The following is a 14,290-nucleotide window of genomic DNA, read 5'->3' on the forward strand; positions in this document are numbered from 1 at the left end:
ATTTGTGCCTCCAAGTTCCCATTGTCTGAGTGACCCTGCACAGCCAGCTTCCTCTCCCTCTCTCTGCACCTCTACAATTTCTGTTCTCAGCCACCTGCGAGGCCGCTGCCATTCATTCCTAGTCTTGCAATAATGAATTCCTTCCTTACCTACTGTAACTCCGGCAGAAGAAATCCCAGGGCAAAATACTTCTAAAACCAAAATCACTCAAAGGGAGAAATAAAGTTTGAAACCCGTTTATTGCTTACAAACTACAGTCCAGGGCCGTTTCTCTCTCCTGCTCCGGCAGAAGCAAGCAAGACCTCCCCACAACCTCTCAGGTTCAGATAAGCGCTCAGTCACCCAGGTAATTGATATGGAGATAAACTACTTCACTCCACTCCTGAGGAATGCCTGTTTATATGGAGATGAACTAAAGCCACACGAGAGATTCTGGAATATTACAATTTTATCCACACCTACACTCTTCCAACCTGCTCAAGAATTCTTTCTCATTCAGAGTCAAGAGCCCTCTCCCATCCAGGTTGAGGCTTCACCTGGTGCGCAGAGAAAGACCTCCCCAAATGCAGCTGCCTAGCAACAGTAAGAGTCTCCGAGTAAATAAAATAAATCAAGTGTAAAGAACAAATCCCGAAAATTTTAGAGATTAAAAAGAAAAAAAACCCTGGACATACATATTGAGAGAGCACACCTAGAGTACTGACCCAAAGCAACCATCACAAAGACACAGACTTGTGATATTACCAGTCTTAAAAGAGGAGAAAGAACCACATTGGAGTATCGAGGCAGAATAAGTGGACTTACAAAGGCAAGAATCTTAGATTTTCATCAGACTTTTCAAGGGCAATACTTTATATCAGAATAAAATGGAGAACACATTTGTAAGTCCAGGGAAAAGAAATCCCAGGGCAAAAAATCTCTAAAAACCGGAATCAGTCAAAGGGGAAAATAAAGTTTAAAACCCGTTTATTGCTTACAAACTGCAGTCAGAGCATTCTCTCTGCTGCTCCAGAAAGAAGCAAGCAAGCAAGCAAGCTAGACCCTCCCCTTAACTTCTTAGGTTCAGATAAACCCTAGGTTACCCAGGTAATTAACCACTGACATGGAGATGAACTTTTCCCACCCCTGAGTATATGCAAATGCACTAAAGCCAGGGGAGATATCCTGGAAATATTACAATTTTATCAACAGGCCACCCCTCCAGAAATCTCGCCTTACAATCTACTCATTCTTCCTCTTCTGCAATGGTCCCTGGGCAAGAAAACTGGAGCATTGTGACCAGACTAATGACAGAACAATAGCAATAAAATCATGATAAACCCCAGTTAGGACTCAGCTAGGTTCAAAATCTTATGCAGATTAAGTCCATAGCTCGTCCATTCCACAGGCAGGCAGTAGCTAAGGGTTCAGAGTAATCAATCATCACATGACAGCTACACCCAGGGGGGCACATCCAGGCCACAAGGACTGTAGGAGAAAATAACGTTAAGGGCAATAAGATACATGTTTTAAAGACACCAGCATAGGCAAATCTTGTCCATCAGGTAGGACCCATGCAAGAGAGTGGCCTTGTGATAAAACAGTGGCAGGAATGGGATCTCGTCCTGGTCTAGTACACCAGACTTTCACCCCCCCTCCCTGTGGGAGTTACAGATGGGTCAATATATAGGGCTACGGGAGGTACATGCACTGGCCATAAAGACAAAACAAAACTTCCCCACAAGATGCTCTTACCTCCTGGATGTTTTGGGTACACTACCCTGATCCTTGGGGCCACTCAGGTGTTGTTCCAGGAATACACATGAAGCCAGCTTCCAGGACTTTCCCCCCACAGTGCCAGAAAGGCCAGCCATCACTGGTCCATGTGTCGAAACGTCCAGGGCCACGTCCATTCAGCAGTGTCTCCAGGGCTTAAGGCAGTAGGGGCTGGCAGGAGGATGTTGCTTTGCTGCCATATCCTGGCCTCAATAACTCTTCTTTGGTTTGGAAATACAATTGTAAAGGAGAGGCTGCAAGGTGTGTGAGCACATCCACAGGGCTCAAAGCTCTGTTACGTGGTTTCTCATCCAAACACCACAGCACTGTCCATAGGCGAACTGACCAACCCCGTAGACTGTGCCCGACGTCAGGCCAGATTTCAACAAACCATTCTACCTCTCTATCAGGCCTGCCCTGGTAGGATTATATGGTACATGAAATTTTCACTTTATTCCTAATTGCTGCACCCATTCTTGTAATGCATGTTCAGTGAAGTGGGTGCCTTGATCAATTTCAATCACCTGCGGCCGGCCATAGGCTGTAAAGAGATGCTCTAGGCCCCTCTTTGTGGTTTGCTGATCTGCACGATGTACAGGAAAAGTAACCAATAGTCCAGTAGCCGTGTCCACACAAGTCATGGCATACTGATAGCCTTCTGATATGGGCAGAGGCCCAATACAGTCTATCTGCCACCTGACAAGGGGTATCGGCCCCTTACTATTATCCCATGTTGCTGTGGGACTCGGTGTAAGTCCCTCTTAGAGCACAGAAGGCACTCCTTCCGGGCTCTGCTGACTTCAAAGGTCAATGGCAAGCCCCACTGATGGGCTACAGCCCACATTGTCTTTTGCCCCACGTGCAACAAACGCCGGTGAAGCCATTGGGCCACATCAGAGGCAGGCTTTCCTTCCAGCCAGTGCACCTGGGCCAATGAGTCTGCTTCATCATTGCCTGGGGATGCCAAAGGCAAATGGCCAGTCACATGATACACGGTAACAGTCTTAGTCTGACCAGAGGCCCTTAGGTCTTGCCACAACTCTTGCCCCCAAAGGGGCTGGTGACCAACCATCCAGTTGGCATGGTACCATGTTGGTAGCCACAGGGTCAAGCCCCGATAGATGGCCCAGCTGTCAGTGCAGACAACTATGGGGCAAGGCTCCTGGGTGATCACTGCCTGCAACTCAACCCATTGGCTGCTCTTCCCCTCTCCATCCTCCATCCATATTGTCTCAGTCTTAGGATGGAGAGCCACAGCCCTCCACTTTGGGGGCTGCCCACGACTGGAGCCGTGTGTACCAAGCATCTTCAGGTATAGAGCCTTTTTCCTCCAGATAAGGAGTCTAGTCTACCAAAGGCTGAAAAGCAAGTTCTTCCTGCTTTCCACTGGTATACGTCAAGGGCCCCAATAAGCATTGGAGTTCTCCACTTAAGGGGATAGTAGAGAGGGCACTGCACTGCTGTAAATATGTGCCCCATTTGGCCAGTGTAGGTGTCTGTGCCATGCCACTCCGTGACCTTTGTGTCCAGTCTCACACCCACCACGTGGTGGGATAGGTGGTTATTACCTTGGTTGGAGCTGTTCCAGCAATGGGCTCCATAGCCAGCAAGGCATGGTACACAGCAGCCAGTTGCTTCTCTATCTAGGTGTATTGGACCTCTGCTCCTTTCCATAGTTGTGACCAGAACTCAATAGGTTAGTGTGTCTGTTCAAGCAGCTGCCAAAAGACCCCATCCGTAACCATCTTCGGTTACATGAACATCAAATTCACAAGGCCTTGATGAGTCCATTACATTCAAGTACTGTACATCCTTGACTGCCAGCTTGGCAGCAGTAAAAGCAGCCACATGTCATCCCAGTCCCACCTGATGCCCTTTTGTATCAACCGGTATAAGGGCTTCAGAATTTGTGCCAAGTGTGGGACAAACACTCTCCAGTAGCCCATAAGACCCAAAAAGTCTTATAATCCTGCCACAGTGGTAGGGGTGGGGAAAGCCTGGACCTTGTTTATAACTGCTTCAGGAACAACTTTAGTTTTACCCAACCAGACAACACCTAAGAATTTCCCAAACAAACCAGGTCCCTGAACCTTGCTGTTCACAGCCCATCCCTTTTTTTAGATGTTGTAGCAGCCTAGGAACTGCTCCTTCTAAAGCTGAAAGAGAATCAGACGCGAGCATAATATCATCAATGTAGTGATACAACCGCACTGTTCATGGTTTCTTGCATGAGGCCAAGGCCTGGGCTACAAGCACATGAGATGGTGGGACTGTGGAGATATCCTGTGGAAGGACAGTGAATGTCCACTGCCGGCCTTCCCACACGAAGGCAAACTGTTCCTGGCTTTCCTGTGCTATGTCAAGGAGAAGAAAGCATTAGCAAGGTCTACTACATAATGATATGTTCCCAGCTCATGGCTGAGGGTGTCCAGAATATCTGCTATAGAGGGGACAGCAGCAAGCCAAGGGCGTGTGACTTTATTCAATTCTTTGTAGGCCAGTCAAAGCCAGGAGCTGTCTGGCTTTTTCACTGGCCACACTAGGGAATTAAAAGGACTATGAGTGGGCTTTATGATGCCCACCCTCTCCAACTCCTCTAGTTTCTCCAATTTCCTTGTGCCCCCTAGGCAATTTATACTGCTTAGTATTCATCACCCACCGAGGTACAACAGAGCTACAGGTGGGTGCTCAGCATGTCCCCTCAGAACTGCCTTTACCACACATACCCTCAGTCTGAACTCACCTGCAGGGGTCTGTAAGCACAGGCCCTGCAGCATATCTACCACCAAAATATACTCAGGGATGGGAGAAATGTACACGGTGTACTCCTTTGGGGGTAAACACCCTGTACCCAATGAGATCTGGGGTTTCTTCACTCTAATTGCCTTACGCCATAGCCATCTATTCCAGAACAGGTCCCGAGAAAACGCTCAGGGCTACCATGGATCAGAGAACACACTCAGCTTCTGTGCCCACCAGCACCAGGACACATTGTACATTCACAGAGGACCAATGAATTGCTAATTCTACATGTGGCCTCTGGTCCCCACCATGTCCTGCAAGGTGGGGACTTTGACCCCCCCCCTCAGTTGAACCGCGATGCCCAATCGTCCTCCTGTGGGGGTGAGGGCTCAGGTGAATCCTGAGTACTGTCTCCCATGAAGTTTTGCAGGGACACAGGCCGGGCATGAGGCCTTGACTCTGGTTTCTGTGTCCCAGACCTCAGGGCCTCGAACTGCTGCTCCGGCTTTAACTGGTGCCTCAGTTCTAACAATATTCTATTGGGCTGCCCATCGAGTTTTTCTCTCACTATCCGGCCTTTATCAAATCAACCCACACCTGGGTCCTCGAGACCTTCACGGGGCCTTTTGCACCTCTCCTCTCAGTCATGGCCCGTACTTCCCTCTGTGCCCTTATTGTTTCAACCTCCCCCAGATCTGCTAAAGTATGAGTAGCCTCCCTTATGGGGTGCCCTAGGTTGGGGGGCTAGAGTCTTCACTAGGGGCCCAAAGAGAGATGTGGGAGCTGTGTGCAGCACCAGGTTTCTCATTCCTATCGTGAACACCTCCTCATCAGGGCCCTGGGGGTCCATTTTATAGATGATATTTTTCATACCCAATTCCCGCAGTACCTATTGGAGCTCTGCATGGTTTCCAACTACTGGGAAAATATGGTGAATCACCCTGATTAGGTCAAACTACCCTGATGGCAGCTGTCAGCCATTCCAGGAGTTTCTTATTCCTTGAGGTGTGACGGGCATTTTGCAACCACTGCCGGAGGGAAGGGTGAGGCATCAGAGAAGCCAGTCTACTCATCTCAGTACCAGACACAACAATGTTCTCCACCCCCAAATCCCAGAGACGTAAAAGCCATGTAGGCAGAGATTCCAGTGGCCTCTGTCTACACCGGATGCTCATGTCCACCAGCTCATCCTGGGTGTAGCGGGGGAGCACAGAGTGGTCCACAACCTGGGGAAGGGCCTGCGGTTGTTTCATTTTTATTTTCTTAATTACAGCTGGGTGGGCCTTTAAAACAGGAGATGATGGTACCTCCAGAGGAGGCCTGGGTAGCAGATCCGCCAACGGCCCCGCCTCCTTCTTCTCTTCTTTGGGCTCCTTTACCACCGGCTCCTGCTCCACCATCTCCGGGCTGAAGGCACTACTCTTTCCTCCCCCTGCCCCATGGCCTCTTGCAATGCGGTTTTTCCTGTAGACTTCCCCCTCGTCGCTGCGAAGCAATCTTCTAGGAGGGTGACCTGCCTTTTCAGTGACTGTCTCTCTTCTTTAACAGCACCCATGGGTTATCGCCCAGGTCCTCCAAGTGATGCTGAGGTGTGTCTCTCTCCTGTATAAGTCACTCTCTCTCCTGTATAACATTTCCCACTATCTTGATGAAAAGAGACCCTACAGTGCCAGCCGCCACACGACCCCCTAAGGTCTCCAAGCAGTTTTCCAACTCACGGGGGGCTAATTCTGCAGCTTCCAGTGTTTCCACTCTTCCCCAGTTCTGGGGAGGCCCCACCTGTCTAAGAGGTACTTTTCCCTCGACCAATTCCCCACTAAGGGTTCCCAAATTGGAAGCCCCATAGCTGTGGGGATAATAACAGGTGAAGCTGCACCCCCTGCCACTGCATCCACTGGGGCCTCCCCACCATCCACAGGGGCGGTTCTGGGCATCTCCCCATCATCTCTAGAGGCGGCCGTCCCAAAGGTTGCACCCATTATGACAGATTTCGGTTTCAGAGGAATCCTGCCGACTAAAGCCAGATGTAAGTCCGGGGAAAGGAAATCCCGGGGCAAAATACCTCTGAAAACTGAAATTGGTCAAAGGAGGAAATAAAGTTTAAAACCCATTTATTGCTTGCAAACTGCAGCCTGGGCGTCTCTCTCTCCTGTTACCACAGAAGCAAGCAAGCAAGCCTCTCCCCCTAATGTCTCAGGTTCAGGTAAGCCCTTGGTTGCACAGGTAATTACCCATTGATATGGAGATGAACTTCTCTCCATCCCTGAGGATATGCAAATGCAATAAAGCCAGGCAAGATATTCTGGAAACATTACAATTTTACCCACACATTTAAGACAATCCAGTAAAAAAAGTGAACCAAAGATTTTCTATCCATCCTGCAGAACTGATTTACAAAAGCTTAACAGGCACATTTAAGAAGGAGGATGTTTGTTCCATGAGCCCTTCCTGAAGAATCTACTGGGGAACAAGGTTCATACAACCAAGGTGACTGTAAAAAACACAGAGCTGCTTATTGTGCTAAGCCTAAGTGAGGATTAGAGGGAGAAAGAATAGTACAGAATAGTTATATCCCTGAGGATGCAGAGATGGTGTAACTAATTTTCAATGGGGGAAATTGTCACAGACATGAGTTGCTGATGGAGGCATGACAACTAAGTGTCAAGCAGGATCCTGGAACAGGAAAAGGGCATTCATTAGGTAAAAACCCATCAAATCTGAGTAAGATACGAGCTTTATTCAATAATGATGTATTACCTTACCATACTAGGATAAGATACTCCTAAAGGGGAAACTGAGTGTGGGATATATAGGCAATCCCTGTATTATCTCTTCAATTTTTCTGTAAATAGAAAGCTATTCTAAAATTTAAAGGATGAATAATAAAAATGAGGAGACGGGGCATAGAAAATACAAAAAAATTCAACTGTTTTCAGTAGGCATGTTGGTGCTGATGGTATTAGGATTAGTATCAGAAGCTGTTGTGTGTTTAATTAGGGGAAAGCAAATGAGTAACTATGAGATATTCTAATTCAGTCATTCCCTGAGTCCTGGGGACCCAGGAAAGGAGGAGATGCAGGTATCACTTACAAGAGGTGCAGTTAAAAACCTGTAGTACTAATTTGAATTGGAAATTTCTGTATGAATTTATGCAGCATTTTAGTGTGTGTGTGCACCTGTCTGTTTCCTAGCCCAGCCCACTGAAAAGGTCTAGAAACAATGACCAACAGTGGCAACGAACATCCCCAGTGCCTCAAGTTAAAATATTTCCTGCCAAAGAAAACAAGGACTTTCTGCAGAACTGTTTATTCCAGGTCTGCAGAAGGAAATACATATAATAAGCCTGAAGTACCTTGTCACACTAGATTGTAAGGATGCTCTCAAAGACTATTACAGTGATGTGAAAATAAAGGCTCAAGAGTCAACTTGAAAAAGCTGCCATTTGCCCAAAATGGAGCAATTTGAGCTTCATTAAAGAAAGTAACTGCAACAGATTGAAACTCATCAAATATGTTAAAATCTATTTGCACATAATAATACTTAAAAAAACTAACTGGTAACATTCGGCAGACGATAGAACAGATTTACTAGTTTGAAAAACTGATAAATAAAAAGAAAGAATCAAGCACTTATGCTGCCTTTCCTATATGAATGTATCACTGGGGAACCAAATAGTAGCTGATGATTGGAAGTCTAGTGAATAGAGGACAGAAATGAAAGAATTCAAATATAACCATTTTGCAACTCCTATAGAATTAACAGACTAAGCAGCATTGAGCAGCAATGGCTGTTAACATCATGAAAACGGAAATTATCATATACAGGTGCCTCCTGACAAAAGAACACAGACGGGAATCACACTCAAGTCTGCTGAAGCCTCTGGATGAGGCTGCCAATCTGCAGAAAAGGCAGTGGACAGAGGAGCAAGGTGTGTCCTTGGCAAATCCCAGACTGTGGGAAGCTCTACAGTCCCACTGCCTCAAAAGATAATGTAAGGAAAAGAAAAGGATGGAGAGGTTAAAAGACTTACAACACATTCCAAATTTAAAAAAAGAGTAAGACTGTAGATGCATACTTGGTTGATAAGGCTGTTAAAAAACACAATCTGATTACTATAAAAATCCAGATGAGCTGTTTCTGAGGGAGGGACAGAGGCACCAGGTTGAGACAGGACACACAAAGTGATTCAGGGACAGCTGGCAATTTTATTTCTTAGGGAGGTGGTGTTTACAAGAGTGTTCAATTAATGGTTCATTAAGCTATAAATCTGTTTTGTATGGTTTTGTATCTGCTTTACAATAAAAAAAAATGGAAGAAAAAACACAGACTAAATGCAAGTACTTTATGATTACTTTTAAGGTGAAAACACAAGGCAAAGCCCAGGCTAAAGAGAGAGCCTAGGAGTTTCTAGGCCTTTACTAAAACCCTTTATTTTCTGTAGTCCTAAGCAGCAGCATTTTCCCTTTGAAATAATCTCTCAGTATATACAGGTTTAAAAGAATGTAGTCCTTAACCTTTCCACTCAGTATAGATGTGTTTTCAAACAAATTTCATAAGCAGATGGGGTCTAGCAGCCATAGATTAGTACTGGCTCTAAACATAATTTGTAGGAAATACTCCATTAACTATATCTTTGCCTCAGGAATCTAATAAAAAGGTTAATTTACACACATCACACAGATTTAAGAATTATTTCAAGGAAAACATCAAGAAGGCCCATCAAAAAAAAAACCTTCCATTCAGTTTACATTTCTGTATGATTACAATGACCAATTTGCCCCTGAAATTAGTGCCCCTGGGTGAAGGAACCTTAAGCATAGGAACTTCTAGTCCCTGGGTCTGGAGCCCCACCAGGTCCTGAGAGTCTAGAAGAGCAAGTGCCATAACTGCGACTGCGGTGAGTGTGGTTAGCCCAGCCTCTTGATGACTATTCAGCAAAAGGCCAAAGAGCAGCACAGAGGCCTATCACAGAGGGTACGGTTGAGGTAAGGGGTCAGAAGCTGACTCCCAGACTCCTGAGTGGCTCTAACCACACCGAAGCTTTCCCTTCCTTTCTTCTCCTGACCACCCCCCACCGCCTCCTACACCCAGGCACTGCTCTGGCTGTGGCATACAACAGGGAACAAAGCAGGGCCAAGCCCTTTCCCACAGATCTTACATTCAGTGGGGGCAGTTATCTCCCAAAACAACTGAATAAAATATCTGGCATGTTAGATGGTGGGAAGTGCTATGGGAAGGAAAATAAAGCAGAGGAAGAGATCAGGAGCACAACAGTTCAAGGCCGTGACTTTTCAAATAGGGTGGTGGGGAAGCCTCACTGAGAAGATGACGCTTGAGCAAAGACACAGAGAAGCAAGTCCTGGGCATACCTAAGAAAGAACTTTCCAAACAGAAAGAAAAGCAAGTGTAAAGCTGAGACGGAAGTGAGCCTGGTATGGTCCAAGAAGCACCAGGGGCCAGAGTGGCCACAGCAGATGAGTAAGAGGCTCTGGACTAACAGATAAGGGGACTGGAGACTGGGGAGGAGGCTTCTTTTGGGGTCTGGAAGTTTGAGCAACATGACAAGCCATTACAGGTTTTAAACAGAAGAATGACAAGATCTGACTTGAATGCAGATTGAACTAGAGAAGACTTAAAAATAAGAGACTCCCTAAATGTGAGAAACGCCCATATTTTGCTATGGCTATCTACTTAATACAAATGATGGATAGATATTACTTTTAGGAGAGCCTGAAACATACATTGTCCACAGATGTCAGAAAATCCTCCAATCCATTGTTTTTTCTAAAAAGAGCAATACCTGATTTTAAATAATTGCTAGTAAATTAAAACACACCACCATCCAGCATGAGATTAAGGTGAAGAAGGAGGCTCCCGAACTGCTTCTTTCTGTCCTGGATAAATATCCTTTTTTGGACTTTGTCAGCTCTGCACAATCACAGGGAGAAAGGCTCACCTCGGCCAGGGCCAGGGCAGAGAAGGGTGTATCTTCGGCAGGTTTCACCACGACGGTGCAGCCAGCTGCTAGGGCAGCTCCCACCTTCCGGGTGATCATGGCACTGGGGAAATTCCACTGGGGTCAGAAGAGCAGAGGAAGTGTGTGAGAGGAAGGGTTACCCAGTAGTTCAAAGGAAGGCAGGTGCGGGAGTCAGTCAGCAAATTCCACTGCACAACTGACTGGCAAAAGCTATGCTCTGGCTCTCGTGCGGTGAGCTCTTAAGCACCTGACGCCTGTCAACTTAAGGGACTCAGCAGACAAAGGTTCATAAAGACAGGAAACATTTTCAGAATTTAAAACAGTACAAAATTATTCACACTGGGGGTCAGCAAACTTTTTTTGTAAAGGGTCAGATAGTAAATATTTTAAGCTCGGAATGTAGTTTCTTTTGTAACCACTCAACTCTGTGATTATAATGCAGAAGCAGATATAGACAGTATGTATAGGAACAGGCATGGCTCTGTCCCAAGAAAACTTTATTTACAAATATGGGCAGCAGGCTGGATTTGGCCTGAAGGCCAGCATTTACTGCCCTTTGGAAGAAAATATTAGCAAATGTGATTTTGAAAAATGGCAAATGACTTATTACTTCCCTCCCTCTTTATATTTATAGGTATCTGCAGACATCTACATATCTATTTTAACAGTATTTTGATAAATACTTGTATAGTGCTTATTCTATGCCAGACCATGTTCAAAGCACTTTTAAATTATAATTAATGAAATCCTCATCACAACCCAATGAGCTCAGTATTATTATCTTCATCTGCAGATTTGGGGAAACTGAGGGCAGTTAAGCCAAGGTCACCCATCTAGTAAACTGAACTTTGAGTTAAACCTACTCAGTAAAGGCAATAAGAGCGTTATCCATCTCTAATTATGTGGAGCAGGGAAAGAATAGCCGTCTTGAGACCAGCAGGTGGACACAATGTTTATATGGGACCCAGTGGAAAGAGGCAGGTCCAAGAAAAGCTGGTCACTGTGAGAAAGCTGGGCACACCCACGAGTACACTTCAGCACCATCCAGGCAGACACAATATATTTCTTAGCCTTTTCCCCTCCAGAACCTGACCAGTGCCTGCTGGTAGTGCACAGATACTTTGCGGGTGATGACAGCCATAAAGTCAGCTTAGAATTTTCTCAAAACCATGGCACATTAAAAAATGTGTCATATCTTAAGTCTTTTAAAAAAATGATAAACCAGATCTTTTCAGATGTGCTAGGCAACATCAAGAAGCTTTTATGCCAGGACAGAAAAGCCTGCTGGGCGTGTGGGTCATCCCACTTCTGCAGCCATTAGAGAACGTGCATTCCCACACACCACCCCCAGACCTCACATTATCACAGAGAACCCGGAGAACACACCTCTGCACACAGCAAAGCAATCAGGAAACCCAGACCAGGTGATAAAAAGCTCACAGGAAGAGCATGCCTCCTCGCAAGGAAGAATGACTTGTTTTCCAGTCCCTACTCGATCTCCCTCCCTCAGATCTTGCTGATCCTGCCACATACCGGGGTAATGACTGCAGCTACACCAAGCGGCTGCTTGAGGACCAGAGCCCGCTTCTCTTTTGCCGGAGTATAGATAATGTCTCCGTAGATACGACGGGCTTCTTCTGAGAACCACTCTAGGAAAAGGGCGGAATAGAGAATCTCTCCCTGGGCCTCCTTCAGTGGCTTACCCTGAATTAAATCAGAAAAGGAGACATTCATTATCTTCTAATAACAACAGCAGGACTCTGTGTTTTTAAATTCTTCAAGGCTGCAAGCACAGTAAAAACGTCTCTCATTACAAAACCCACAGGGTTGTTGAGACACTTCTAACTTCAGCATGAGTCTTAGAAAGCAGAATTACAAATGGTGATGAAAATAAACATACCATTCTCCATGGTTTATAAATCCCCATTCTCCATGTTTACAAATTAGGGGAACACAACTAAAACTGTATCTTCTAATTCTTTTTCTCCTCCTAATATCTTCTAAATGTTGTGCCACAGTGTCAAGTCATTTATAATAGCTACAGAGAAACTACTGGTACATTTTTAAATGTACAAAAAACAACTTGAAAAAAATCAACCAAAATGGTCACACAGAAAAGCCTGTAATGGTGCAGTGTTCATGTAGTTACACTCAAAATCTATTTCTTGTATATTACTGAAGAACAGAACGTACAAATTGTTTTAACAAATATGAGTGCCTGGCACAACAGCTGTTATCGAACCATGAGGCAATTCACAGATCTGGCTACAGAACAGCACTGAAGTTACCAGCTTCCCCATGCATTAGCCTAAGAATTCCTGGACGATTAATTAGGGTAGCAAGTTAGGATCCTGAACTTACACTTTCAGCTGTAATTATCCTGGCAAGGTCATCCTTATTTTGTATCATTAAGTCATACCACTTCCGAAGTAATGAACTTTTCTCCTAAAAGAGAAATAAAAAGAGAAATCATGAAATGCCAAGTGTAAGAGAGAGTATTAAATAATCTTCAACTCCTAAAATATCTGCTCTGTGATCTCATTCTTGGGGAGACATGCATTGACCTTTCTTTTTTTTTATTGTGGCATGACTGACATATAACATTATGTTACTTTCAGCCATACAGACCTTACTTTGGTAAGTAATAACAAAGATCCATTTCAAGTTGTACTAAAGGGGTGAATGACTCCTAAGTCGTAAAAGAGAAAAGTTTTGTGGGACAGCTGTTATTGTTGTTTATGGTAAATACGAATAACTTGAATTTTACCACACAAAGGTATGTTCCTTATTTTTAAAATTATTTTTAATTGTGGTGAAATACATACAACATAAAATTTATCATCTTAAATGTGTAAGATGTTTTTTAAATATGTAATTTTAAAATATGTAATTCAGTGGCACTAAGTATATTCACATTGTTGTACAACCATTACCACAATCCATCTCCAGAACTTTAAACAGTATCTCCCCTGCCCCCAGCAACCCCAATTCGACTTTCTGTCTCTACGAGTTTGACGACTCCATGGCCTGACAGAAGTAGAATCCCAAAGATTTTTCCTTTTGTGACTGGCTTATTCCGACACAAAGTCCTCAAGTACAGTTCTTATTTTAACAACTCACTGGTGAGTTGGATTCATCCCAGACTGGGGTAGGGGTTTTGCAGTGTGTGATGTGTAAGAAAGGGTTTTATACATTTAGGAAGAGGACCCAGGCACAACACTGTGAAGGTACTTAATGCCACTCAACTGTACACTTCCAAATGACAAAATGGTATAAATTTTACAATTTTTAAAAAATCTCCAAAGATAAAAGGATAGATTGGATTATTAAGTATGTTATGGACAAAATGGTTTCTTTAAAAAAATTTAAAGAAAGGAATTTTGGAATTTGAAATTTTGGGATCTATAAGCCAAGCAGAGACACCTGGACAGACAGATCCTTCGTCCCTCAGAACCCTCAGCAGACGTCAACCCTGCCAACGCCTTGATTTTGAACTTCCAGCTTCCAGAGTTGAAATAATACTTTTCTGTTATTTAAACCACCAAGTTTGTGGTACTTTGTTACTGCAACCCCTGCAAACTACTACAGCCTTTATGAGGAGCTGTGTGAGGGCAAGAGTCAGACAGGGGTCCTGGGAGGCTCATAGTGGGTGGAGTCACCTGGGACTCATCCCAGATCCTCCTCATGAGCAGGAGTGAAGTGATGGTGAACCATGAGCCTTTCTCAGCCAGTCTCCTCAACCACAACATAGACCGAGCACCTAATTCATAGGGCCACTGACAGGACTAGATAAAACACACAGTACTCAGGTGTGGA

At 44.8% G+C, this 14,290-nt stretch overlaps 1 protein-coding gene across 4 annotated transcripts in view; it reads right to left on the bottom strand.

Annotated features, from left to right (window-relative positions):
* The window catches only part of ALDH5A1 (aldehyde dehydrogenase 5 family member A1), a 42,526-nt gene that overhangs the window by 24,497 nt on the left and 3,739 nt on the right, over nucleotides 1–14,290 (bottom strand). For 3 of the 4 annotated variants that reach the window (XR_005030133.2, XM_036911663.2, XM_036911662.2), the window contains exons 2-4: nucleotides 12,836–12,919; nucleotides 12,008–12,178; nucleotides 10,454–10,570 (exon numbers count right to left, since the gene is read on the bottom strand). Coding sequence is in view for 3 of the 4 variants with exons in the window: in XM_036911663.2 (XP_036767558.2) it covers nucleotides 10,454–10,570; nucleotides 12,008–12,178; nucleotides 12,836–12,919 (372 nt within the window). In the remaining variant the exon portion in view is untranslated. The remainder of the gene's footprint in view (nucleotides 1–10,453; nucleotides 10,571–12,007; nucleotides 12,179–12,835; nucleotides 12,920–14,290) is intronic. The other variant, XM_036911661.2, reaches the window with a different exon arrangement.

The sequence above is a fragment of the Manis pentadactyla genome, chromosome 16 (genome assembly GCF_030020395.1).
Source record: "Manis pentadactyla isolate mManPen7 chromosome 16, mManPen7.hap1, whole genome shotgun sequence".
Classification (NCBI taxonomy): domain Eukaryota; kingdom Metazoa; phylum Chordata; class Mammalia; order Pholidota; family Manidae; genus Manis; species Manis pentadactyla.